This window comes from Notolepis coatsorum, assembly GCF_963971535.1.
Source record: "Notolepis coatsorum genome assembly, chromosome: 7".
NCBI lineage: Eukaryota > Metazoa > Chordata > Actinopteri > Aulopiformes > Paralepididae > Notolepis > Notolepis coatsorum.
Genome location: NC_140171.1, coordinates 11571963 through 11597879, shown reverse-complemented (window position 1 = coordinate 11597879; position 25917 = coordinate 11571963). Strand labels below are relative to the sequence as shown.

The 25917-nt window shown below is 44.4% G+C and overlaps 3 protein-coding genes across 3 annotated transcripts in view; 2 read left to right on the top strand and 1 right to left on the bottom strand.

Annotated features, from left to right (window-relative positions):
* abcg2b (ATP-binding cassette, sub-family G (WHITE), member 2b) overlaps positions 1 to 13584 on the top strand; it is a gene marked incomplete at both ends in the record, with an annotated part of 49479 nt that extends 35895 nt beyond the window's left edge. Inside the window, 3 exons of the mRNA XM_084319480.1 lie at positions 6316 to 6405; positions 6979 to 7037; positions 13437 to 13584. Of these exons, the coding sequence (XP_084175606.1) occupies positions 6316 to 6405; positions 6979 to 7037; positions 13437 to 13584 (297 nt within the window). The remainder of the gene's footprint in view (positions 1 to 6315; positions 6406 to 6978; positions 7038 to 13436) is intronic.
* The window catches only part of LOC311232223 (monocyte to macrophage differentiation factor 2-like), a gene marked incomplete at its 3' end in the record, with an annotated part of 202011 nt that overhangs the window by 102728 nt on the left and 73366 nt on the right, over positions 1 to 25917 (top strand). The window lies entirely within an intron of this gene.
* On the bottom strand, positions 16053 to 17000 carry LOC311232619 (uncharacterized protein; the record flags this gene model as incomplete). The annotated part of the gene is made up of 1 exon (XM_084319479.1): positions 16053 to 17000. The coding sequence occupies one exon, from the start codon at positions 16998 to 17000 to the stop codon at positions 16053 to 16055; it is 948 nt and encodes a 315-aa protein (XP_084175605.1).

The window sequence follows — 25917 nt, the reverse complement described above, 5'->3', positions numbered from 1 at the left end:
GTGAATGTATCCGTTTTGTTTATTGCACTTTTATTAGGCTTTGCTGACAAATTATGGTTATTATTATTAAAAGATGGTGGCGCGGCATAGGCGCCTGCCTTATTGACATCTTTGCTGGAGCTTCCACCAGGAAGTGTATTGGCACATTCGTTCTGATTGGTTGAAATTGCATTCATGTTTGCCACCTACTGCCACCTACTGCTTTGGCAGTGTACTACATCAGTGTGCTTGGCTGACAAAAACGAAAAAAAAACGAAAGTGTGACTCGAGGCGCATGACGTTGCGGCGATACGCGGCGATGCGTATAAGAAAACAATACGAAGATGATACGAAAGGTGTAACCTCAGCCTAAGAGAATAACCAAAGACTCTAGTCACCCAAACAACTGCCTCTTTGCACTACTGCGGTCGGTGTCTCATGACCAGTACAGAGAGACTCAGAAGGAGCTTCTATCCCCAGGCCATCAGGATGCTCAATGACTCTATGTAACATCATCAACCTATCCATCTACACTCATTGCACACGCATCCACATGCACACACTCACTTTAAACAAACACTCACCGTAACACTCACTTTAGACACTTTAACACTACATTATATGTATCTATTTATTAAAGAAATTTGCACTACATTCATACCTCATTTGCATTTGTACCTTGCCTTAAAAAAAAATTTTGTACCTCATTGTCTGCATTTTTACTTCATTGTACTTAGATTGTACTTAGGTTGTACTTGAGTTTGTATATTGTATTGTATATTGTATAGTGTTATTCCTCTTGTACTTACTTTTTTACTGTATGAAGCACATTCACAGGGGTTCACAGAACCAAGCATTTCACCGTAATGTACATGTACCTTATGCTATGCTAATGTACCTTATGCTAATGTGGAGGTAGTGATAATGTGGAGGTAGTGATAATGTGGAGGTAGTGCTAATGTGGAGGTAGTGCTAATGTGGAAGTAGTGCTAATGTGGATGTAGTGCTAATGTGGAGGTAGTGATAATGTGGAGGTAGTGATAATGTGGAGGTACTGTGTCGTATTCGTATTTAAAGAGAATAATCTTCAGGACGAGGAGATTGCATTAAGAGGTTTATTCAAAGGTAAGCATGAGGTAAGCATGAGTGTAACTCCATCCACGGCTGGCAGCCAACTGACTGTCAGGACCCCTTGTCAGGTATACATAATAGGAAGGTGCGCCTGGCGCGCCTGTCGTAAAATGATATATTCAAAGCATGAATATTACATCCTCCTTCTTTTAAAGAAAGCTTTATAAGCTATGAACAAAATTGAAATAAAGAAAGGTTGTGCAATACTCTGTAAGAGTTTCTTTGTAAACAATAACATGTGCGTTACCTGTGTCGGGACCAGGCAATGTAAACAGGTAAGATTAATATGTTAAACATAAAAAGATTCTTGTATCAAAGGTATTACAGTTCGTATTGTGTGCCCTCTTATTCTGGAAAGTCTGCTTTAATATTTGAATACTTCAGCTGTGAATAAGGTATGTATTCAAGGCTTATTTGGTCGTGTGTCTCACCACTCTTACCATATGCAGCTCTTATTTGTAGAATTAACTTGCTAACAAAATGGGACTATATCGACAAGTAAGCAAGGTAAGTAAGTCATAGATTCAACACATATAGTAAGTCATCATTTCAGTATACATTAATATTTTGTTACATTTCACCACCCCCTTTTTTTTTTTTCTTCAATGGGGTAAACGGTGTTATAATAGGGCAGCGATCCGCCTGCACCCTGTACATTTATAGGTCTAAAACGTCCCGAGGCTTCACTGCTCGGCCGGATCTGGTGTAGTATGAAGCTGAGTTCGCTTCTGAGTCCTCTGACAGTTCAGGGTCGTTGGTCTCCGGCGGTTGATCGACGCTCTCTGGACTTGGCATACCGTCGCTGTCCTGGAAGTGTTCCTCTTTTGTGTCCCTCAGGTGCCTGCGGTTGCGGCGGTATTCGCGTCCATCTTGGGTGCGAACGTGGTATGACCGTGCAGTGTCGGCTGGTTGTATGACTACTGCTGGCCTCCAGCGTCCATATTCTTGGAGCCTGACAGATTCACCACAATGTAGTGGGGGCAGTGGTCTAGCTGACCTGTCATAGTATTTCTTCTGGTACTGTTGTCTCTGCACTCGCTTGTCATGTCCATCTTTGGGGCTTACTACCCCTGGCCGCAGCTGTTGGTTGGTGCTCGGGAGGGTTGAGCGTAGGCTGCGGCTCATCAACAGCTGTGCCGGCGATTTGAAATTGTCTACTGGGGTGTTACGATACTCCAGGAGGCTTAGGTACGGGTCTCTTCCGTCTGCCTTAGCCTTGTCCATGAGTGATTTTGCCGTCTTCACAGTTCTCTCCGCTAGTCCGTTGCTCTGCGGATAATGTGGGCTTGACGTGACGTGTGTAAACTCCCACGACTTGGCGAATGCCTCGAACTCTTTAGACTTGTATTGTGGTCCATTGTCTGAGATAATGGTCTCTGGGACGCCATGCCTGGCACAGGCTGCCTTTAGCTTGTGGACAACAGCTGCCGATGTGGTGCTGTGAAGTCTGTCTAGTTCGAAGAATCTGCTGTAGTAGTCGACGGTCACAACATAGTCCTGGTTGTTCCAGTTGAAGAGATCTGTCCCTACAACCTGCCAAGGGCGGTCTGGGATACGATGAGGCATCATAGGCTCCTTGGTGTTTGATGGGCAGCGCTCTTGGCATATTGAGCACTTTTCCACAACTTGCTCTATATGTCTACCCATTCCAGGCCAGAACATGATGTCTCGTGCTCTCAGTTTGCATGTTTCCATTCCCATGTGGCCTGCATGGATCTTGATCAGCATCTCTCCTCTGAGGCTGGTAGGGATGACTATTTTCTCTCCTTTGAAAATGATTCCATTCGTCTTGGATAGTTCATCTCTGTGATTCCAGTATTCAGTGATGTTCTGGGGGCATTGTTTTCTTTCCTCAGGCCATCCCTCCAGGATAGCCTGGCTGAGCAGCTTTAGCTGTGTGTCATTGTCTGTTGTTTCTCTGATCTCCTGTAGCCTGTCGTCGTGCACAGGTAAGCTGTTGTATACCATGTGTACCTGAAGGTCCATCCCTTCACTGAGACCGTCGTCGTGAGAGGTGAGTGATTTCCTGGACAGCGTGTCGGCAACTGGGATGTCTTTCCCAGGGCGGTGCACGATCGTGAAGTTGTACTTGTGTAGTTGTAGTATCATCCTCTGTAACCGCGGTGGGGCTGCGGCGATCGGCTTCTTCATGATCGACTCCAGGGGCTTATGGTCAGATTGCACCACAACATGGCGACCGTAGGCATATTGGTGGAAGCGTTTGAATCAATAAAGGACTGCGTACATCTCCTTTTCGATTTGTGCGTAGTTGACCTCGCTGTCTGTGAGTGATCTGGATGCATAGCTAATGGGTCTTCCTTCCTGCATCAGCACAGCACCCAGACCATACTTTGATGCGTCCACTTGCAAGCTGAGCTCCTTATCTGGGTCAAAGTAAATGAGGACTGGCCCCGGTTCACTGGTAAGTATGTCTTTCATCTTTTGGAATGCAGCGTCGTGCTGCGCGTCCCACAGGAACTCATTCGATTGTTTAAGCAGCTGTCTCATGGGTGCGTTGATCTCGGAGAGGCTCGGGGTGAATTTCGCCAGATAGTTGACCATACCTAGCACGGTCTCCAGTTCTGCACGGCTCTTTGGCGCCTCCATCTCCTTGATGGCAGCTATCTTGCCTGGGTCAGGCTTCATGCCGTCAGCTGAAAGGACGTGCCCGAAGTAGCTCACTTCGGTGGCTCCGATGGTGCACTTGTCTGCGTTGAGCCGAACGCCTCTCTCCCGTGATCTCTCCAACATTGCATGTAGATTCTTATCGTGTTCCTCTCTGGTCGCGCCATAGACAAGGATGTCGTCTACTATAGCTGCTACTCCGTTCAGTCCCTCGTATGTCTCGTCGATTTTCCGTTGGAACTCGTCCTGGGCAGAAGCGAGCCCAAATGGTAATCGTAGGAATCTGTATCGTCCAAACGGTGTGTTGAACGTCGTCAGCTTCGATGATTCTGTGGAGAGCTTGATGGACCAGTATCCCGACCTTGCATCCAGTACGCTGAAATAGCGTGCGCCTGTTAGTCTGGGTGTGATGTCCTCTAGTGTCGGCAGAGGGTAGTGCGGGCGCTTGATAGCCTTGTTTAGCTCCTTAGGGTCCAAACATAGTCTGAGCTTGCCTGTGCGTGGTTTCTCAACAATGACCAGTGCACTGACCCACTCCGTTGGTTCGATGACTTTAGCGATGATCTGTGTGTCTTCCATACTCTGTAGCTCCTTTTTCAGTCGGCCACGCAGGGCGATCGGTGTCCTTCTCAGTGGGCAGACTACTGGCGTGGCGTCTGGGTCTATATGGATGTGACACTCTCCTGGGAATAGTCCGATCCCTTTAAACACGTTGTGGTATTCTTCCATGATGGTCTGTTTATCTGTGTAGGCATTTACTGACAACACTAGTTTAATGAGGTCCATATTCAGGCATGCCTGTAAACCTAGAACTGGGGGTGCCTGAGTGTCTACTATGTAAAAGTCTAACAACATGTCACGCTCTTTGTATTTACACTTTAACGTGCATGTGCCCTTTACCACTAGTTTCTCTCCACCATATCCTGTCAGTCTGCGTGAAGTAGGCTGTACTTTGCGTTTATCTGGTAAACTGTGATACTCTCTCAAAGGAATTACATTTACTTGTGCACCTGTGTCTAGCTTAAATTTAAGCTCTGTGCCATGTTTTCCTATTTGTATGTCTGCGAAGGCTTGTTCTGTTGTATCAAACCGTCTGTCTGTCACGGTGTCTACATATAGTTCGTCTGACTCTTCTCCCGACTCAGAGCGCATGCTAATCTCGTGTACTGACTTTTTCTGGAAACTACCGGCCCTGCAGACTTTAGCAAAGTGGTTCCATTTTCCACACTTCGTGCATTGTTTCCCTCTAGCTACACAGTTATCTCCTTCCTTGTGAGCTCTGCTCCCACAGTATCCACAGTTCTTACGTGTGTCTGTGTTGCTCGCTCTGTTCGCTCTCTCTGTCCACTCTGTTCTGGGGCGGTACCTCTGTGCGCTATTCTTCTGTTCATGTCTGTGCACCTCGTGTACGAGCTGCTCCTGCGCGCTGCTCGTGGCGCCAGTAAAGCTCTTTATCTGTGATTGTGCTAGCTCGTGGGCTCTAGCTATATCTATTGCTTTGTCTAACGACAAGTCTGATTCAACGTTTAATAGTTTCTCTCTTACTTTTGCTGAGTGTATGCCAAACACTATACGGTCTCTAACCATCTCATCATTGTTCACATATGCACAGTCCTTCACGAGTAGTTTCAATGCAGTGACAAATTGTTCAAATGACTTGCTAGGTTGCTGGGTTTTTTCATGGAATTTGTACCTAGCGAAAATCGTATTCCTCCTTGGAAGTACGTATGCTTCGAAATTGTCATAGTAGCTCTTCAATACCTTTGCTTCATCTGCACTGAGAGTCCATGTGTTGTGAATGTCTCTCCCTTTTTCTCCGCTCCACAGTAGCAGGTAGCTACATTTCTCGTCCTCTCCTTTCTTCTTGAGTGGGCCTGAAAACATTAGCTCCGCGTGCTGTCTGAACTTCTTCCATTCTCCCGGTAAGTCCAGAGAATCCCAATCCATCCGTGGCGACGGGACTCCGTTGATATCCATGTTCAACCTACTTCTGACACCATGTCGTATTCGATTTAAAGAGAATAATCTTCAGGACGAGGAGATTGCATTAAGAGGTTTATTCAAAGGTAAGCATGAGGTAAGCATGAGTGTAACTCCATCCATGGCTGGCAGCCAACTGACTGTCAGGACCCCTTGTCAGGTATACATAATAGGAAGGTGCGCCTGGCGCGCCTGTCGTAAAATTATATATTCAAAGCATGAATATTACAGTACTGGACTAATGTGGAGGTAGTGATAATGTGGAGGTACTGGACTAATGTGGAGGTAGTGATAATGTGGAGGTAGTGCTCATGTGGAAGTAGTGATAATGTGGAGGTAGTGATAATGTGGAGGTAGTGATAATGTGGAGGTAGTGATAATGTGGAGGTAGTGATAATGTGAAGGTAGTGATAATGTGGAGGTAGTGCTGATGTGGAGGTAGTGATAATGTGGAGGTAGTGATAATGTGGAGGTAGTGATAATGTGGAGGTAGTGCTGATGTGGAGGTAGTGAAGTCCTCCTCTCCTCCTCTCATCTCCTCCTCTCCTCCTCTCCCTCTCTCCTCCTCTCCTTCTCCTCTTCTCCCTCTCTTCTTCCAAGGTCTTTGGAGGATTCCTGGTTAATCTCAACTCCATGCTGAGCTGGCTGTCCTGGGTGTCCTGGCTCAGTATCTTCAAATATGGACTGGATGTAAGACATGGGGGGGGGGCTGAGGGGAGAGAGGGGGTCTAGTTAGAGGAGACAAGAGGAACAGGCAATCACGGTGCAGACTAGTGGGGGGGGGGGGGGCTGAGGGGAGAGAGGGGGTCTAGTTAGAGGAGACAAGGGGAACAGGCAATCACGGTGCAGACTAGTGGGGGGGGGGGGGCTGAGGGGAGAGAGGGGGTCTAGTTAGAGGAGACAAGGGGAACAGGCAATCACGGTGCAGACTAGTGGGGGGGGGGGCTGAGGGGAGAGAGGGGGTCTAGTTAGAGGAGACAAGAGGAACAGGCAATCACGGTGCAGACTAGTGGGGGGGGCTGAGGGGAGAGAGAAAGTGTAGTTAGAGGAGACACAGTGTTGGTAAGACTATGTTTAGGTTGGTAAGACTATGTTTAGTTTGGTAAGACTAGGTTTAGGTTGGTACGGCTAGGTTTAGGTTGGTAAGACTAGGTGGGTTTAACCTCTACTGTGTCCCTAAGGCTCTGCTGAATGAGATGCTGTTTTGTGATGTTGGAGTCTGTCTGGGTTTAATGTTTTGTCATCTCTCTGCCTCCTGCTCAGGCTATCACCATCAATGAGATGACGGGACAGGTGTTCTACGACAACACGACTGGTTTTGTGTGAGTATTGAGAGATGGACATACTGGAGTGAGAGCTTTATAACACTGAAATGGTGATCTTCTACAATCTACAAGATCCTCTTTTTTCTTTTTGCTTTGGCGGCACCTACTGGTGATAAGTGGTCATTGCGGTTGTATTTTTGCACAGCATTTACTTGCGTTCCATCTAGAAAAGTCATGAGTTCACCTTCTATTTATTTCAATCAAACCGTTGTTGCTGCTGGTGACATATAGTATAATAACGAGGTGATGCAGATTATGGTAAAATCGTTCATGAACTGGGTTTAGGTGGAAACCGAATTATTACATTTACATTTAGTCATTTAGCTGACGCTTTTATCCAAAGCGACTTACAAGTTCTGTGCGACAAGACAGCAAGAAGGGTATAACTCTATCAGCTGAGTAACAATGTTCATCAAAGTGTTGCGTGTTACAGTGTAGGTTAGTTTATTAGGACAAGTGCATGACATTAAGGTTAGTCAGGGTTAGATTTTCTTTTTTTTTTTTTTTTTTTTCATTTCAGATAATGGTTGAAGAAGTGAGTCTTTAGTCGACGGCGAAAGATTGGATGGGATTCGGCTGTCCTAACTGGGATGGGTAGTTCATTCCACCATTGTGGGGCAAGGACTGAGAATAGGCGGCTTCTCTTTGATGACCCTCCGGGAGCTTGGATAGGAGTAGATCTGAGGCGGCCAGAAGATGCAGAGCGTAGGGGTCTTGAGGGTGTGTAGTTAGAGACCATTGACCGGAGGTAGGCGGGAGCGGTTCCCTTTGCCGCGCGGTATGCTAGGTCGAGGGCCTTGAAGCGGATACGTGCAGCAATGGGGAGCCAGTGCAGGTCCCTAAGAAGTGGGGTGACATGGGCCGACTTCGGTAGGTTTGAGATCAGGCGGGCCGCTGCATTTTTAATGAGTTGAAGAGGCTTGGTGGCAGTGGCCGGGAGGCCAGCTAGCAGTGCGTTGCAGTAGTCGAGGCGGGAGATGACTGTTGATTGGACGAGGAGTTGGGTGGCTTCTTTTGTCAGGAAGGGGCGTATCCTTCTGACATTGCTCAGGAGGAATCTGCAGGTTCTGGTTGTCGCTGCGATGTGAGCAGAGAAGTTCAACTGGTCGTCGAGGACAACACCAAGGTTCTTGGCGGTCGGCGACGCGGTCACAGCTGCATTCTCGACTGTGATGGAGAGGTCGGTCAGGGGGGAGGATTTGGCCGGCAGGTGGAGCAATTCTGTTTTGCTTAGGTTCAGTTTGAGGTGGTTGGTCGTCATCCAGGCGGAGATGTCGGACAGACAGGCCGAGATCCGCTCAGAAACGTGGATATCTGAGGGAGGGAAGGAGAGGAAGAGTTGAGTATCATCGGCATAACAATGATATGAGAAGCCATGAGACGTGATAATGTTACCCAGTGATTTAGTGTAGAGGGAGAAGAGAAGGGGTCCTAGGACCGAGCCCTGGGGGACACCCGTCCGGAGGGGGCGGGTGGCCGACAGAGTCCCTCTCCATGACACTTGGTAGGAGCGGTCATTGAGGTATGATGTCAGCCATGTCAGCGCAGATCCAGCCACTCCCATTCCTGCGAGGGCCGCGAGGAGGATCTGATGGTTGACTGTGTCGAAGGCTGCAGATAGATCTAGGAGAATCAGGACAGAGGAGAGGCCTTTCGCTTTTGCTAAGTGAAGTGCCTCTGTGACCGCAATGAGGGCCGTTTCTGTGGAGTGGCCAGTCCGGAAGCCAGACTGAAGGGAAAATCCATCCTAAATCAGAATTTACATGATGCTATTCGAATGATCTTGGCCAGTTGCAGTCGATATCTACAAACATCGAACAGCGGTTCTCAACCTTTTCCGTGTCAAGGATCCAAGAAATTGATACACATCCAAAGCGCTTTCAAATTTTCTTCCTCATATTTTACACATTCACACACCGACGGCGGAGGCAACCATGCAAGGTGCCAACCTGCTCATCGGGCACTTCGACACGCTGCCCCGGAGGAGCGGGAATCGAACCGGGCGGGAACCTCCAGTTTACCAGACGACTGCTCTACCTCCCAAGTCACTGTTGCCTGTTCTAGTGAATTAAACTATTCCCCGGCCTATTCCCAACTCCCTCCAGGAGTTGAGAGCTACTAGGAAACATGCAATGGAATGGCCCTCAAAATCGGAATTACAAATAGGAATGTCGGGGGTTAGTCACTCAATTCCGACTTTTCCGAGATGTAGTCATCTCAACATGGTGGTATACACTATAAACTGTAAACATTGTTTTAATCTTTAGAAGTCGATTGAAGCTAGATTCTTATTAGTACCAGCGTGGTAGTAGCCTAATGTAAGAGTTTTTTTCTAAGCATATGAGTCATGCACCAATCCAGTCCGATTTGGACTTTGGGATATTTTTTTTTACCAAGAGGTATTACTTTTCTGAACACCCCTCAAGATGAATGACATATTTAACTTCCAGAAAAATATATTTTCCCATCTCAGGCATGAAATCTCTATTATTTTTTGTCATTATTGTATGATATGGACACCATTATTCTTCAACCCCGTTACGGACACTCTGGAAGCTCTCTGAATAAGATTAAAACATGTATTTGTGCTAAAGTCAACATTTCTATAATAATTAGATGTCCTTCACACCATTTCTATAATTGCTCGTCTAAAAATTACGTAAAATCCTGCTATTCTGAACCCTGAAATTTGCCTTTTTTTGACAGCGGCCGCAAGCTTTTTCATCAGAAATGTGATTTGACCTCAGATTTTGAACTAAAATCGATATTCTTATGTTTGCTCTAAACGTTACAGACAAAATTATTCAAAAGTTTAATTTGTTTTTCATAAACTTAAAGAAATAATTAATAAACATGTAGCTGTAACAGGGTTGAGTCTAGGGTAACGTGTGAGCACACACACAGCAACATGCACATTACAATTAATATGTATGTGGCATAAGCATGTTGAAAAAGCTCAATAATTAATTTAACTATTATTGTATAACTTCAAAATCAGTGTTAAAATCACAACCCTGTTACAATCTCACAACCCTGTTACATTCAAACGTTACATTCAAACGTAACGGGGTTGAGTGTAACGGGGTTGTGATTTTTTTCACAAAATGGTTGCTACTCCACATGTGGTGAATACCAGGAGAGTACATGGCATGCATGATATTAAGAAAGCATCTAAATTTATTTTATAACAAAGATCATATTCACAAGTAATAGTTTGCTATATTTCTTTCAAGTAACGGTGTTGAGTAATTATGCTTGACTACCATAATATTACATGATAAATGACATAGTACAATGACATAGTACAATGAGGTAGCTACTTGCCTGTTTCTGGTGTTGTGTTCTCCAAAAGACTTCAAAGTTGTCACTTCCTGTTTCACATGCTTTTATGGATTGAACCATTATTTTTGTGGGGGGGAGAATGCTCAGTGTAACGGGGTTGAGGGTTACTGAGGGACAGACTGAATAATGTTATTTTAATGAATAATTATTAATTTATTTTGAAATAAATCATTACCAGCATTAACAGCACAGGTGGATGTGTATGTTCATGGAAAAAAGTATGGACTTTTTACAAATTTTCTTGGTCATATCCCAAATACATTTTCATGAAATGCCACGAGGGACATGTCAAAATACATGGTGTCAACTGAAATAACAACATAATGCATAATAAAAAAAATTACATTCATGCAATGTTTTTACACTTTATTAAAGAGGACATTGCAACTGAAATAAATAGCATTTCAAAGCACATTTTGGTAACTGATTAGATAAAAGACACTTTTTTTTTATCCACTTTTTCTCCCATTTTCTATATTTTCTCCCATCCCAATTTCGTATCATCCAATTCAACCCTCCCCTGTCACGGACGCTGTTTCTTGCCTCCCACAAGCCGGCTGCAATGTGGACTAAGTCATACATATAGCACAAGTCCCCTCCGGTACTTGAGGTAACAGCAGTCGCATCTTTTCACCTGCGCAGCTCGATCTCTCAGTGGCGAGGAGTAACGCATGGGAGGCTCACGCTGCCCCCGACACTTCCTGATTCTACTGTACAGGCGCACCAACCGACCTGTAGGAGTCGCTGTCCACAACGCCCGATCCCCACCCATCAGTTTCCCACCCCCTAATACGGCCAATGTGTATTAGTACGGACGACCAGCTAAACTGAAAGCAAATAGATAAAAGACACTTAAAAACATCAGAGGGACTCAAATCGGACCGGATTGGTGGAATGACTCATATACATATACACATAAATATACATACATATACATATACATATACATATACAGTACATATACTGTGTTAAACCAGCCACACAAACACCAGCTTCTTCCAGGATCACATGCTTATCCATTAGATAAACTACATATTTATATGGTTTCTTTCCGAGCTGGGCATTGGAACGAATTGAGGTTGTAATTCCCATTTTTCCAAATGGGAGCTTCCGACCTCTGACTAGAATGCGGCTTGAGACTTGCGATCAAATGACAAGAGTGATTCGGTCTATAGAGCAGCTCCAGGGTTCGTCTCTCGATGACGTCACTGCTAGATTCCTGTCTCTCTGGTGTTTAAGCTTAACCCTTTCACTACCACGCTACAGAAGGTTAACCTTTCACTACCACACTACAGACGCGTCTGTAGTGTGGTAGTGAAAGGTTAACCTTCTGTAGTGTGGTTGTGAAAGGGTTAACCCTTTGTCGTGTGGCAGTGAAAGGGTTAACCTTCTGTATTGTCGCAGTGAAAGGGTTAACCCTTTGGTAGTGTGGTAGTGAGGTGGTGAAAGGGTTACGGGTGGATCTTCCCCTTGCCAGTACATTTATAACCTTAAAGGAAAACTCCAACATTTTGGGAAATTAGCTTATTTAACATCTTCCCTGGAGTTAGACAAAAAGATACATACCTTTGTTGTCTCTGTGCATGCATTAGGCTTAGGGAACAGCCGCTCCGTTAGCGTAGCTTAGCTTCATCACTGGAAGTGGGTCAGACTTGTACCCTGACGTTCCCTACAGTCACGAAATACACTACAAATACAACTCCAAAATGTTCCTGTAAACATGTTGTGACCTGTGTATTTACCACGTGGAGAAATAAAAAATAATTGAATTCGACAATTACGTTTTCTAAGCAAATATACTCTGAACTATTTTTTGCCTAACCACTCCTCTCTGGGCGCAGTGATTTCAGTGCTACTTTCTAACATGACGCCGTGTTTGTTTACATTCTCATTTCATTCAAATGATCCGAACCGATTGAAGTTTATGGATACCTTAATCCTCTTACCTTGACGATTAAAAGCCTCCCCAATTTAGAAAACAGTATTTCCATGGCTGGTCTTGATATGCTGCACGCTAACGGAGCTAACCAGCAACCGGACACTCAAGCAGATAACGAAGGTAATGACTTCCGCTCTGGGAGTTCCAAAATAAAAGAGCGACGTCTATAGCAGCGTAAATACGTTTATTTTGTACATTAACACGAACTGTTACAATGTGGTGTCGTGGCGCGACAGGAGCAGACAAGACCAGGCGGGCAGCGAGTCAAGGGGTTTTTATTTAACATAAACTCTTAACCCTTACCTCGACCTTGGACTATGGTGATGTTAAAGGCATTCTGCGGCCTCAACCCTTAAATCCTTGGACTCTGTCTATCACTCTGCCCTCAGATAGATACGACACTGACTCATCACTGTGTCCTTTATGAGAGGGTTGGTTGGTCCTCTCTGATGGAGAGGCGCAACAGACACTGGTATTTGTTAATTTTTAAGGCCCTTATTGGTAAGTTACCTCCTTATACTACATCATTAATGGACTGGAATATTGGAACCTATGGAACGCATTCTAGTGACTGGCTGGTCCTTAAGGAGTTTGCTCAGAACAGGGTAAATCTGCATTTCGCTATGATGCCCCTCATAGCTCACGGAATGAACTCCAACAGTCCTTATTAAAGCTTGAGATTCTCCCCTCTGTTGCAGAGTTTAAAACCTTGATCTCCAACCTGTGTCAATCAAGTTGTACATGTTTGAATTGATTTGTTATCCTTACTTCTGTCTCGCCTTGTTGTCCTATTGTTATGATTTTATATGCTGTGTGATTTTATATGCCTTTTTTTTCTTGATGTGATTGTAAATTAAATAAATACTAAATAAAGGTTTGATGAAAACCTTAAAAAGACCCCTTTTCAAAGGGAAGACCAGTTGAAATGACCTCAGTTCCCTTAAAGGTCATTGCTCACTTGTCCAGAACTCAAACGTTTGTTCACAGGAAGTGTACTACTGTGTCTGTGTCTGTGCTGCAGTCTGACAGTGTAGCTACACATGAGGGCTGTGTGTCTGTGTTGCAGTCTGACAGTGTCCACATGAGGGATGTCTGTGTCTGTGTCTGTGTTGCAGTCTGACAGGGGATACCTACCTACGCATGCAGGGGATAGACTTCTCCACCTGGGGCTTCTGGCAGAACGAGCTGGCTCTCTTCCTCATCATGGCCTGCTGCATGGTGCTGGCCTACATACAGCTACGACGCATCAACCGCTGGAAGTGATATCTCTCTCTGTGTGTGTGTGTATGTGCGTGTGCGTGCACGCGTGTGCGTGTGTCTGTGTCTGTGTTCATATGAGGAAAGGTCTGAGATCCAGACAGGGCCGGATTATGCCAGTGTGGGTCCCCGGGGCAAGAAAGTGTTATGGGCCCCCCGTCCCCCGGGTGACAGATATGACTAGGGGACAAAATCCCCACTTTAAACAGTATACTGGGGCTCTTTTCATTCAAGATCATGGTTGTATGGGTTGCATGTGTTGCATGTTCCAATTGAAAATTATGAGATGATGCAATTAATCTGCACATAAACCACCTTGGCTGGTCCCAGACCCCAGGTCATTCGCCCAGTACGCCTGGTCAGTAATCCAGTCATGGATCTGAACATAAGGAGTGAGCGAGGACCTTTGAAGTGTGTGTGTGTGTGTGTGTGTGTGACGGATCATACTGGGTCTGCGTTGTGTTTGATGTTAAATGAGAATGTCCCGAGGGGGAGTCGAACAGGGGGCTCCCGTGTCCGCGGGCGACGACACAGGCCACTGCACTAAGAAGTGAATTCACTCCTAACTACCGTACCTATGCGTCTGTTAACCCTGTTATGGGGAAGTGAGTTTAATTTACCAGCCCGCACTGCCACAGTCACTCGTCAACACACCTGTTTCCGTGACTGTGGACATACCCACGGGCTTCCCCGTTACATGTGTGCAATGCAAGAAAGTGTATGTTTGTGTGATTTTATCTGTCTATAATCAATCTATCAGTAATCTGCAGCAATGTGTATCTTTTATCATTTTTATTGCACACCTTCTGTAAATATAGAACATGGGTGACACACCTTTGAGAAAGGAAATACTGCGGTTTTGTACAAAATAACTAGTGATAACAAAGACAGTTATGACAGTTTCTTCAGGTTAAGGCAACCATTTGTTGACTTTTTCAATAATCCATTTCAATAATCTGCCCATTCTTCTATGATGTAATTTGACATGCCTGTTCAGATTTACCTCATCAACTAACACACACGAGTTATCCTCCTTTTGTATTTTTATTTGTTTATTTTTATTTGTTTTCTTTCCTTCTATTTTCATTTCATTTTTCATTACTCCGCCCCTATAGTGTTTTTTCCAAGAAATGTGGCGATAACATTGTGAATTGTAAGAATAATTGTAAGAATAATTGTATTCATCAATAATAATAAAAAACACAAACAAACAATAACAATTGTGGCTTTTATTCAGGTATTGCAAAATGAATGCTCTACGCGGTCTGCCTCTTTCTCTCTATCCCTTTGAAGTGTACAATCAAACAATACGTCTGTCTCTTTCTCTCACACACTCACGTGTCATTGGACTCCTAATTGGATAAGCCATCACTAAGCACACTTGGTCAGTACACGAGGGCTTGTACAGTATTGTACATCGACATCTAAGGCTCTTCAAATCTTCTTAGGAGAGATCCCAGGCATCCCAGCATGTCACCATTACCTGTTCCGCTTCCCTCCAGAAAACACAAACAAACAACAAAGAATCAAACAGATTCACAGAATCAAATATGTCAAAAACAAGGTGGAGGAATTCCTCTTTTCTCTTCCCCTCTGGAATTAGAATGTAGCAACAATAGAAAGTCTCAACATATTGCAATGTTGACAACATCCCAAGTAAGCCGTTTGCAAGATTCTCACAAGCACATAATTCCATTAATATCCTCCGTTCAGTAGGCCGTTGTCCAGCTGGAGGTGATGAATGTTCCCACGTGGGAATTCCCCGTTGTTATTTTAACGATATGCGAGACTTCACTGTAGTCGGGCTCCTAATTTGGTGTTCTCTTATTGTTGCTTTCAAGTTTCCTAAGATTCCAAGACAGGCAAAACCTACAGTACGTAACCGGTAGGCCGACTTTAGAAAACATTCTAGTTGATTATAAGTTACCACACGCTTGAGTGACCCAAACTGTTGTGGAACTTAGAACGAGGCCATACTGTAGGTAGGATAATGTGTGCATGATAAAATAGAACAACCTCAATAATATGAGTATATGTACGTATACTTGGAATACTACATTACATGAGGTAAGATAACTAAGATAAGCTTCAATGACCCATGTCTATATATATTTCCTATTCAGAATACTGGATTAAGACAGGCGAACATTTTGGATAGCTGGGTGACCTGAAATAAGATGTCTATAGTCCCCATCCCAGACATTAATTGATATGCAATGTCAACATGGGATCGTCCGACATCAGACCATCATCAGACCTGCTCTACAAAACATCCACTGCAACATCTCCACACCACCGCTTTCAGTCACATGTCGAGGTAGAATCAGAAAGTACAAAAATAAAAAGTCACATGATACGTGACATTACTACATATATAACTAATCTAAAACAAATGACCAAGAAAGACCTGCCGACTTCCTACACTTCGAGGACCACAGCTCAACTTTTCAATATTTTTTGTTTCCTTTTGTCCCTCAGAAACCTTTCAGGCAGGCGACTCCCTTGTCCACGCCGCCCACGGTGACCGGTGCGTTCTCCAGCCCACGGAGCCACTCGGTGCACTTCAGCACCACGCGCTCGTCCACACCTCCGTCGTCCTCCTCTTCGTACTCCACGTCGTCGTACTTGTACCGCTCGTTCAGGAGGGAGATCTTCACCAGAGAACTTATGTCTCCCGGGACGACGTCACCGTTGACGTTCTTGACGCCAGCCCTGCCGCTCGGCGCGCCGTGCCGGGCCGCCGGTTGATGCCGTTTAGAGTAATTTTCCCGCCTACGCCGGGACTCCGCGGCGGTGCCGGTAACGGCGGCTCCACCGCCGCCGCCACCACCGCTGGTGCTTCTGGCGGCTTGCCGCTGCTGTCTCTCGAGGCTCCGTCGTTGCAGCAGCAGCACCGCCTCCGGCGTGAGGGTCAGGGTGAAGCAGGCCTCCTCCTGGCGCCTGCTCCTCGGCGCCGCCGCCGCCTCCGGCTCGCTCTTCACCGGGGAGGAGTCCATGCTCCCCTGCTGCCGCTGGTGTTTCGGAGGCATGGAGTCGCCGGAGCTGGAGGCGGGAAACCTGTGTGGGAGCGTCTTGGATGAGGGCAACCAAAGGTCCGTTCCCTTCCCGTACGTCCCCGATCCCGGCATGCTCTTGCCGGTCGGTAACCGGCTCCGGGGTTGTTGGCTCTTCTTGCCCAGCTGCCTCAGGTTTGCCAGGCGTTCCTTCACCAAGCTTCCTATGTCTTCTACCGGCACTTTGGTCCTGGTCAAGGCCACGGCTGAAGAGCCACCGCAGTTACCGCCGGTTCTCTCTTTGCCGGCGGTCAGCCCCGACACGGACATGGGCGGTATGAAGGGCATCTTGGCGACGCACAGGAACAGGTAGGACAGGAGTTCGGTTTTGCGTTGGAAGTTCCGGAGGAAGAAGGTAGAGGAGCGCATGCAGGAGAAAGCGGTTTCGCGGAGGGACACGAGATACACCGTTGCATGTTTGGCCATGCAGGGTTAGCATCTATCGACCACCGGTCCTCCGGTGCACATCTACCACTGTGGGAACCCTCCAACAGCCCCCGTCTGCTCCTTATACATCACCAGCGATGTGTGTGGCAAGAGAAGTCCCAGGACAGGCGTGCAAGAGAAGACCCAGGACAGGCGTGCGTCACCTCAAGCATCACCCAGCCAATAGACAGAAGGCTTTTCCCACAACTCACATGGCCGTCTTGACTGAATTAAAGGCTCAAACTACTAAAATAGCCTTTCACTTAATCCTCTGGTGTCAACACAAAACACGTTGCTGCACACACATTCTATATATACAGTACATGGTGGCAACAGATGTTTAAATGACTTGTAGCCTAGTGGCTTTGTCAGGGAACTCACATTTTCTGAATAAATATTCCTATGACCCAAAACAGATTACAGTTTACGACAACATTTATCTGGCCTTTAGTTTAACCTCTTCCACCCGTGCGGTCCATCGGCGGACCGCAAATGACATCACGTGATAAATCAATCTCTCCAGACTGTTTGACAAAAGTATCGTTTTTTTTGTCAAACGTATTCAAGTAAAAACATGTCACAACAGCAGTTATAATGTATATTATCATCAATACGTTAGTTTACCAATAGGTAAAGTGTTATTAGATAGATTTTCATTCGTTTCTTGTTTAGTTCGTGAAAGTAGACCATTTTGGAAAGTTTGAACATTGGGAATTGTAGGTTTTTTGCGGCCATTTTGTAGGACACTGGTAGCTTTCGATCAGCGTTGGAATTTTTCCCAACGACACTTCCCAAAAGCCTCTAGGGGTTTTAAGCTTCATACTTCTGTATGAATTTCTTTAATAGCTCTTATTATTCGGGATAATAAACCACAACACTTAACGTTATTGACATATTGAAGCGCAGTTAGTTTCTCTTCCCTATTTTTAGCATGTAGCAACATTTAGATTTGAAATTAGTTTCAAAATGTTTGCACCCGGATAAAAATAAAGACTGTACATAGAGTAGATTTCATTATCTGTTCTTATGCACGCCTGGTGATACTAAATCCAAATTGAACTTGGCCATTTGAAATAAGATTTGGCACAATCCATAAATGTGCGAATTGGCTATAATAAGGTAATTTATAAGCCTGCTATTCTATAATAATATTTCAAATTGCATTGGTCCGGATGGGAGAATTCAGTACTGTATCTACAAAACCTTCCGTTTAATCATCTTCCCTTTATTCATTTCCTTAGATTTTTTTTACACATGATCTCAGGATGGTACTGAATGAGATAAGTGGCAGATCTTCTTGTCTGGTCATTATTAGCATGGTGTTATTCACTGTCAAATAAATCATAATTCATATTCCTTTGTGTCATCCCAATTTAAGCAAGCCTAGTAATTGACACAATATTTCTGACACTGGGAATACATTCATTGAGGTCCATAGATAACCAAGAATATGCAGATGGACCTTGTAGAAGTGGAGCAATATTCCATTTACTTATGTAGATTTTCAGAAAAGAGAGATCCGGAAGTACTAGCCTACAGTGTTTATATTTGACATCTATTTTTCCAATGGCCTTGTGAGCTTTGGCTTCATACTACTTCCAGGGGATAACTTGGGGAGCCATTTTAATCTTCCAAAAACACTTGTAGCCAATAGAGCAGAACAGCACAGTTAGGACACAGACTGCAGGTTATTACAAAAATTATTTAATACATTTTGAGCAAGATATACACACACACTACACATACATTATCCATCTTTTTGCTTTGAATGAGCTCATGTAACATGTACTTTATTTTTCCAAGTCATTAATTAACATGATTATATAAGAGGGACAGTATAAGAACAAGACCGGATAAGAACAAGACCGGTATACAAATCTGTACAACACGTAAAAACATGCAACAGGAATTTATTTAAACAACCGACAAGTCTTGAAACGAGGCAGATCACTCCTTTAGTCTTTCATTTTCCTGAAACAAAACATGCAAAAGGAGTTCACTCCTTTCAGTACAATTCGGCTGGTTTCAGGCCACTGCCACTGCGGGCTGAGTTTGGCAAACTGGGGTCGGTCACTCAGTCACGGACGATCTGGCAGAGTCGTTTTGGTTTCATGCTCGGTCTCATAACAAATGACACCATTCTCAACACAAAAAGGCATGATCTGCCTCGCTATAAGACCTGGGCACATAATTTATTAGCACTTCATTAAGAGACTTGGCACAATGAAACTACATTCAAAATAACATTAGACATTAAGGATGCTGGCTTCGTTGGCACATTTAAATGGTGAGGAACGTCAAAACACTAAGCTAGAACACCGGAAATTTATACTACATGGAAAGAGACAAGAGACAATGTGCATGAGAGTGAGAAAGGTCCCGGAGGGCATCAGCAGCAGCCCCTCCTATCCACATGAAGGACCTTATTACAGCTAGGACACGTGTGATAGGCGTCTTTAAAATGCCTGACAAAAAATGGAATCAGACAGCAGCCCAGAATCAACCTGCAACAAGAAAACATATACTGTATCCTCTCCCATCAGAGTGTGTGTATTGTATTATAGATGCAGGTAGGTATTGGGTAGCCATTTTGTGCCAATTCGTTACTTCCATAGGTTTCCAATGTATCTTAACCCTTTCACTGCCACACGACAAAGGATTAATCCTTTCACAACCACTATACAGAAGCTTAACCTTCTGTAGTGTGGTAGTGAAAGGGTTAAATACCTTGTACATGGTCAAAACTCGCATCTGATTATAATTGCTACATGAAAACGCATGCTAACCTGTGGGTTTGTGGTGGAACCAGAGAGGTTAATTATGCACGTGGTCAAATCTTCATGTTAGGGGGCGGCTAGGTGGTGCAGTGGGCAAGGCGCTCACCACCAATGCAGGAGACGCTGGGTTCGAGCCCAGCTCTCCGCATTGCTATCAGCTTGGCTGGTCGTTCATACTAATACAATTGGCAGTATTAGGGGGTGGGGAGCTGATGGGTGGGGATCGGACGTTGTGGACAGCGACTCCTACAGGTCGGTTGGTGCGCCTGCGCAGCAGAATCAGGAAGCGACGGGGGCGGCGTGCCCTCCAAACGCAGACCCCCCGACGCTGAGAGATCGCGCTGTGCAGGTGAAAAGATGAGACTGCTGCTTCCTCGAGTACCGGAGGGGACGCGTGTATGCCTTCGACGACGGCACTGTATTGCCGCGTTAGAGTTTTGCGCTCTGATTGGCCAGGTCATGTGACATGTGCGCCAATCGTGGGACAGCAAGTTCTGTGCCTATTTCCACGTCTAACAGCCTGAAATCTACCTGGTGTTCTATCGCCATGCTCTAAGACAAACTCTAACCTTAACCAACTTCGAAAGAGTGCCTAAGCTTAACCGTCAGAATCAGGGCAGGCGTTCTATTGCCATGCTCCAAGACAAACTCTAACCTTAACCAACTTCGAACGAGCGCCTAAGCCTAACCAGTGTAGAAACTTGCGGCCCCACGATTGGGCGTACATGTCACATGACCAGAAATGCATGGTGTAAGGCTACGTCCACATTGCAGCCGGCTTGTGGGAGGCATGGCCTAACAACGTTCGAGACAGGAGAGGGTAGAATTGGACGATACGAAATTGGGATGGGAGAAAAATAGAAAATGGGAAAAGAAAGTTGATCAAAATAAAAATCTTCATGTTAGATTCATTCATTTATTTGCATTTATTTTAAATTTGTTGGATCTCATGGTGTATGTTTTATTCTTGACTTAGTTACGTTTCTTCTTGACTTGTTTAAAGAAGACGTGTCCGGCCCATGGAGACATTAACGTGTGTTGTCGGGCCTTACAAATACATTTGATAAAAATGTATCATTAAATCATTGCTAAAAAAAGACAAATTCAGACATTACATAAACACTTCCATCCTGATTCTAGACTATGGCACAAAGAAATAAGATAAACAGTGTAGACCCACAGGTTAGCTGACCGTTTATCAGATGCGTTAAGTTTTCAGCATCTCTAAATATGTTGAAGGTACATTTTCAGAAGCACTGAAAACACAGAAGTGATGATGAATCAACACAAAATGGCTACCAGACCTCTCTAAAATGGAACAGCATATTGAACAAAGGGGTGACATGGTATGAAAACCCAAGGGCCCACATTTCAAACACTCACCCGCACAGAACAAACAAAAGACACATTAGCCATGCATGTCTTCCGACTCGGTAGGTGACCTCAGTAGTGACCTGGACCTGGCAAGTAGGACATGTGGTCGGACCCGGGGAGCGATGTAGCTCTAACTCATAGTTCACAAACTTGGACCTGGTAGCAGAGGGAGAGCCTAGAGGGAGGTGTGGTGGAGAGAGGAGAGAGAGAGGTTACTCTGATCATAGTAATGGTCGTCTGTCAACTTGGGCCGTCCATTAACCCTTTCACTGCCACACGACAGAAGGTTAGCCCTTTACTATCACACAACCGACCGCGATGCTCCATCATTAGCTCCGCAAATGCGGAGCTAATGATGCTAATGATGGAGCATCGCCGTCGGTTGTGTGATAGTAAAGGGCTAACCTTCTGTATTGTCACAGTGAAAGGGTTAACCGGCTGTCGTGTGGCAGTGAAAGGGTTAATCAAGCGGTTTGGTCTTTTCTATGGTGAATGGGTTATTTTCAGAAAGATTATAAGCATCTCAACAATAGATTTAAAATGTACTTTTATGTAGAGTATACAGCCACAGAGCTTTTAGACAGGGGCAGAGTAAAAGTATTGCTTCCCCCCCCCCCCCCCCCATTTTTTTTATTGATACATGAATTTATCATTTCAAATTATTTTGCGGGTCCAAAATGAATGTTTACATGTATCCCCTCATGCACCTGGTTGGATATGCGCTGGTGCTCTAGTGCGACATCTAGTGGCTGAATGTTATCTATAGCACCTTCAAAAGAGGTCCTTCTGCACAGTTACATGTGGGGAAAACTATTTCAGTTTTGTTGATCAAATCAACGACTGAATATTTCTCGACTAGGAATTGCTTTACTGGAGGAACTCTTAAATTTGATTAGTTTCCGTTCCTTTAATCATTTTGCCTAGGAATTCCATAGGTTTATATTACATTAAAATGTATCATACAGCACAACGAAAAGTTTGGCATCCAACTATATGTGCAAATGTAACAAGTAAAGTGCATACAATGTACAGGTGATTAAGCTGGGTCTAAGATATACAAATTAGTATAGAGTAATAGTGCTAATCAGATGCATGTACAGGTGGGCTCGGCTCGGGTTTGTAACTAATTTCACCAGTTTTCAGTGTGAAGATCTATATATGGTATACTATGGTGTGTCCGTTACCTGCTGAAGGTGCCTGGCCCGTTACTCCAGAAGTAGAAGTGAAGGAAGAAGGAGGGGGGACGGACGGCGCCTGCGCGTTACGCAAGTGATAGATCTTCACATCTTTCTCCGCTTCGGAAAATGGGGTAGTTTGATTGAAAAATGTATTAACAGATCAGAATGGGTACATCAGTACAGCTCAATACACACAATTGTTAAGGGGATGCAGACCAGAGAAAGACTTCTTGTTTACATCAGGGTCCCCCATTTTCAATTCACATACAGAGACCGTATACTGCTACATCTATGACATACCAGATTTACAAATACAGTAGTTTGTGATACAAGAAGAGTCTAAAAAAAAAAAAAAAAAATAGTATATTCATTTGACGAAGTAACTGTACATTGGAGGAGGTTGGTAGGTAGGAGATTGGTAGTTGGGGTGGAGGGGGGGGGGGGTATTTCGTATAACACACTCCACGTGACCCCAGAACCTCAATGTAAATGGTAAATGGTGCATTTATATAGCACTTTTATCCAAAGCGCTTTACAATTTCATTCCTCACTTCACCCGTTCACACACACAGCGATGGCAAGAGGAAACCATGCAAGGTGTCGACCTGCACATCGGGTCGGGAGCAGTTTAGGGGTTAAGTGTCTTGCCCAAGGCCAAGGACATTTCGACAGGCCGCCGGGGAACCTTCCGACTACCGGTCGACCAGTCTACCTCCTGAGCCACTGTCTCCCCAAAACACACATTTGCACATTTTTCACCACCACCACCAAACAAGAGCAACATCCAATCCAACAAAGTCAAGTGTGATTAGAGGAGTGAGGTAACGATGGGGGAAGGAATAGTGTTTCTTGAATAAAATGGGTTTTCATTCAGACTCAGAAAGTGAGACTGAGAGGTGAGTGATATGTCTTCTTACCTGGAAGGAAGTAGGACGGTTCCTCTGTTTTAGATGATTTTGTCATTTTTACCTGAGATGCCTTATAATAAAAATGCTAATTCTTTAGCTATATTTATGTGTGTGTGTGTAATGTTAAGTGGAGATCTGATCCAGCATTCCTATCTACCAGGTGTAATGAAGAGCTGCTGATTAGTCTGCTCTGATTGGCTAGAGTACTCATTGCCCACTGAAGTTATGGTGCATTGGGCTGGTCCTCATTGAGTAAAAAGCTGGAAATGTCCAAGTTTTACCACCAGGAAATAGCACACGAATTGCCAATTAAGATGAAAAAAGTGGTAAAGTCAGGCTAATTCCATGATACCAGAGTGTACTAGTTGTGACGTATCAGTGACCTTTCAAACATTATTCTGCACATAGAGTAAAATGATGCTTCATCAGATATATGATATTGACATACTCGCATCAAGAAAGAAATCTGGCTTAATATTTTGCCTTGCATCTGATTGCGCCTGACATTCTAGCTCTTAAACACCATCACCTTGAAAATACAACTTGATACATTTCTGACTTTACGAGTTGACAGGGACCACCTGAATGCACTGACTCAAGACATGTAATGCTGCCTTCAAGTCTTCCTGGGAAGTTCCTACTTCCCTAAAAATAAATACAATTTTGAGCCATTTGTTTTATCTCTGAAATCATGCAGCACAAAACCCTTTTACTATAATAATGTAATAGAAGTTTTAATTAGACGTTTTTGAGCCAGTAATTATGATTTATATACCTCAAAGAAGCATTTGTGTGCATATGTATCATAGGAAAACACTACTTTGCTACTGGTAATTCACACTTTGTTGGGTCATGCGCACTATATGCTCACGTTGTATTCATGCTATTTCTGACAGCACTTGAAGGTATCAGTAGGTCTACCACTCAAATAGCCTACTTATGTATTAGACAGGCTACTATTTCCATATTTTATATAACATGGTAACTGATAAAAATAAAAATAGCATTTTGTCAGCGCAGTTGACGTAATATTGCATTACTTCCAAAAATGATTACCCACTGCTTAACTTCAGCAAATGTAGGTCACTCACAGGGAGAGCATTCCATCATGCCCACAACTATCCAATGTTAAGCATTCTGCCAGATCCAGATTCATTTAGGCTTGAACAGGAGTTTAGGGGAAATGCGAGGGTAGAGCATTATACGCATGCAGTCTATGACAATAACACTATGTAACAAACCATAAAATACACTCACAGCACACACATCCGCACGCACACACTCACTTTAAATAAACAACTCACTGCAGCACCCACTTTACCCACTTTAGACACTTTAACACACTTTATATTGATTGGTTAAGAGATTTGCACTACAACTCATACCTCATTACACCTTACCCTAAATTGTACCTCATCCCATTTCTGCATTGTACTGTATAATGTATTGTAACTCAGTAACTTTTTCTACTCTGCATTGTATATTGTATATTATGTATATTGAACACTTTTGTTACGTACTTTTTTTTATTTTATTTTTTTTATATTATCTTTTTCCCACCTCCTTTTTCAGATTTTTCTCCCATCCCACTGTTTAGTCGTTATGCCAATTCCCAACCCCCTTCCTGGTTGTTGCGCACTCCCCCCTACTGTTGGTCCGGGAGGCCGGAGACTGTCACATGCTTTCCTCCGATGCATGTGCAGCCAGCCGGCAGCCAGCCTGGCAGCGTAGATTCTCACCAGGAGAGTGTAACGTGTGGAAGGTCACACTACCTCCCTCCAGATCCTACCCTCGCTGTGCAGGCGCCCCAATCGAACTGTAGGGGTCGCTGTCCACAACGCCCAGGACCCACCCATCAGCTTTCCCACCCCTAACACCGACCAGCCAAGCTGATAGCAATGCCGAGAGCTGGATTCGAACCCAGCGTCTCCAGCGTTGATGGCGAGCGCCTTGCCCACTACACCACCTAGCCGCCTTGTTACGTACTTTTGACTTCTATTTTATACTTATTTTATACTTATCTATTTTTATCTAGCACACTCTCAGGAGCAAAACAGAAAGAAGCATATTTTTTCATAAGTATTCTGTAACTATTTTTGTATGACAACTAATAAAGAAACTTGAACTTGAAACTTGACCCAACCCCCCCCCCCCCCCCCCCCACCCCCACCCAACCCCACCCCACCTACCCAACCTCCTCCAATGTAGAGTTCCCCCACCCACCCAACCCCACCCCACCTACCCAACCTCCTCCAATGTACAGTTTCTACGTCAAATGTATATACTCTCTTTTCTGGACTCTTTTTGTATCACAAACAGTATTGTATTTGCAAATCTGGTATGTCATAAATGTATAGATGTAGCAGTACTGTCTATCTGTATGTCGTGTGTTATATGTTATGATGAATTGAAAATGGGGGATGTAAACAAGACAAAAGTCTTTCTCTGGTCTGCATCCCCTTAACAATTGTATGTATTGAGCTGTACTGTATTGTACCCATTCTGCAATCTGTTAATAATATTTTCAATCAATCAATCAATCAATCAATCAATCAATCAATCAATCAATCAATCAATCAATCAATCAATCAATCAATCAATCAATCAATCAATCAATCGGACG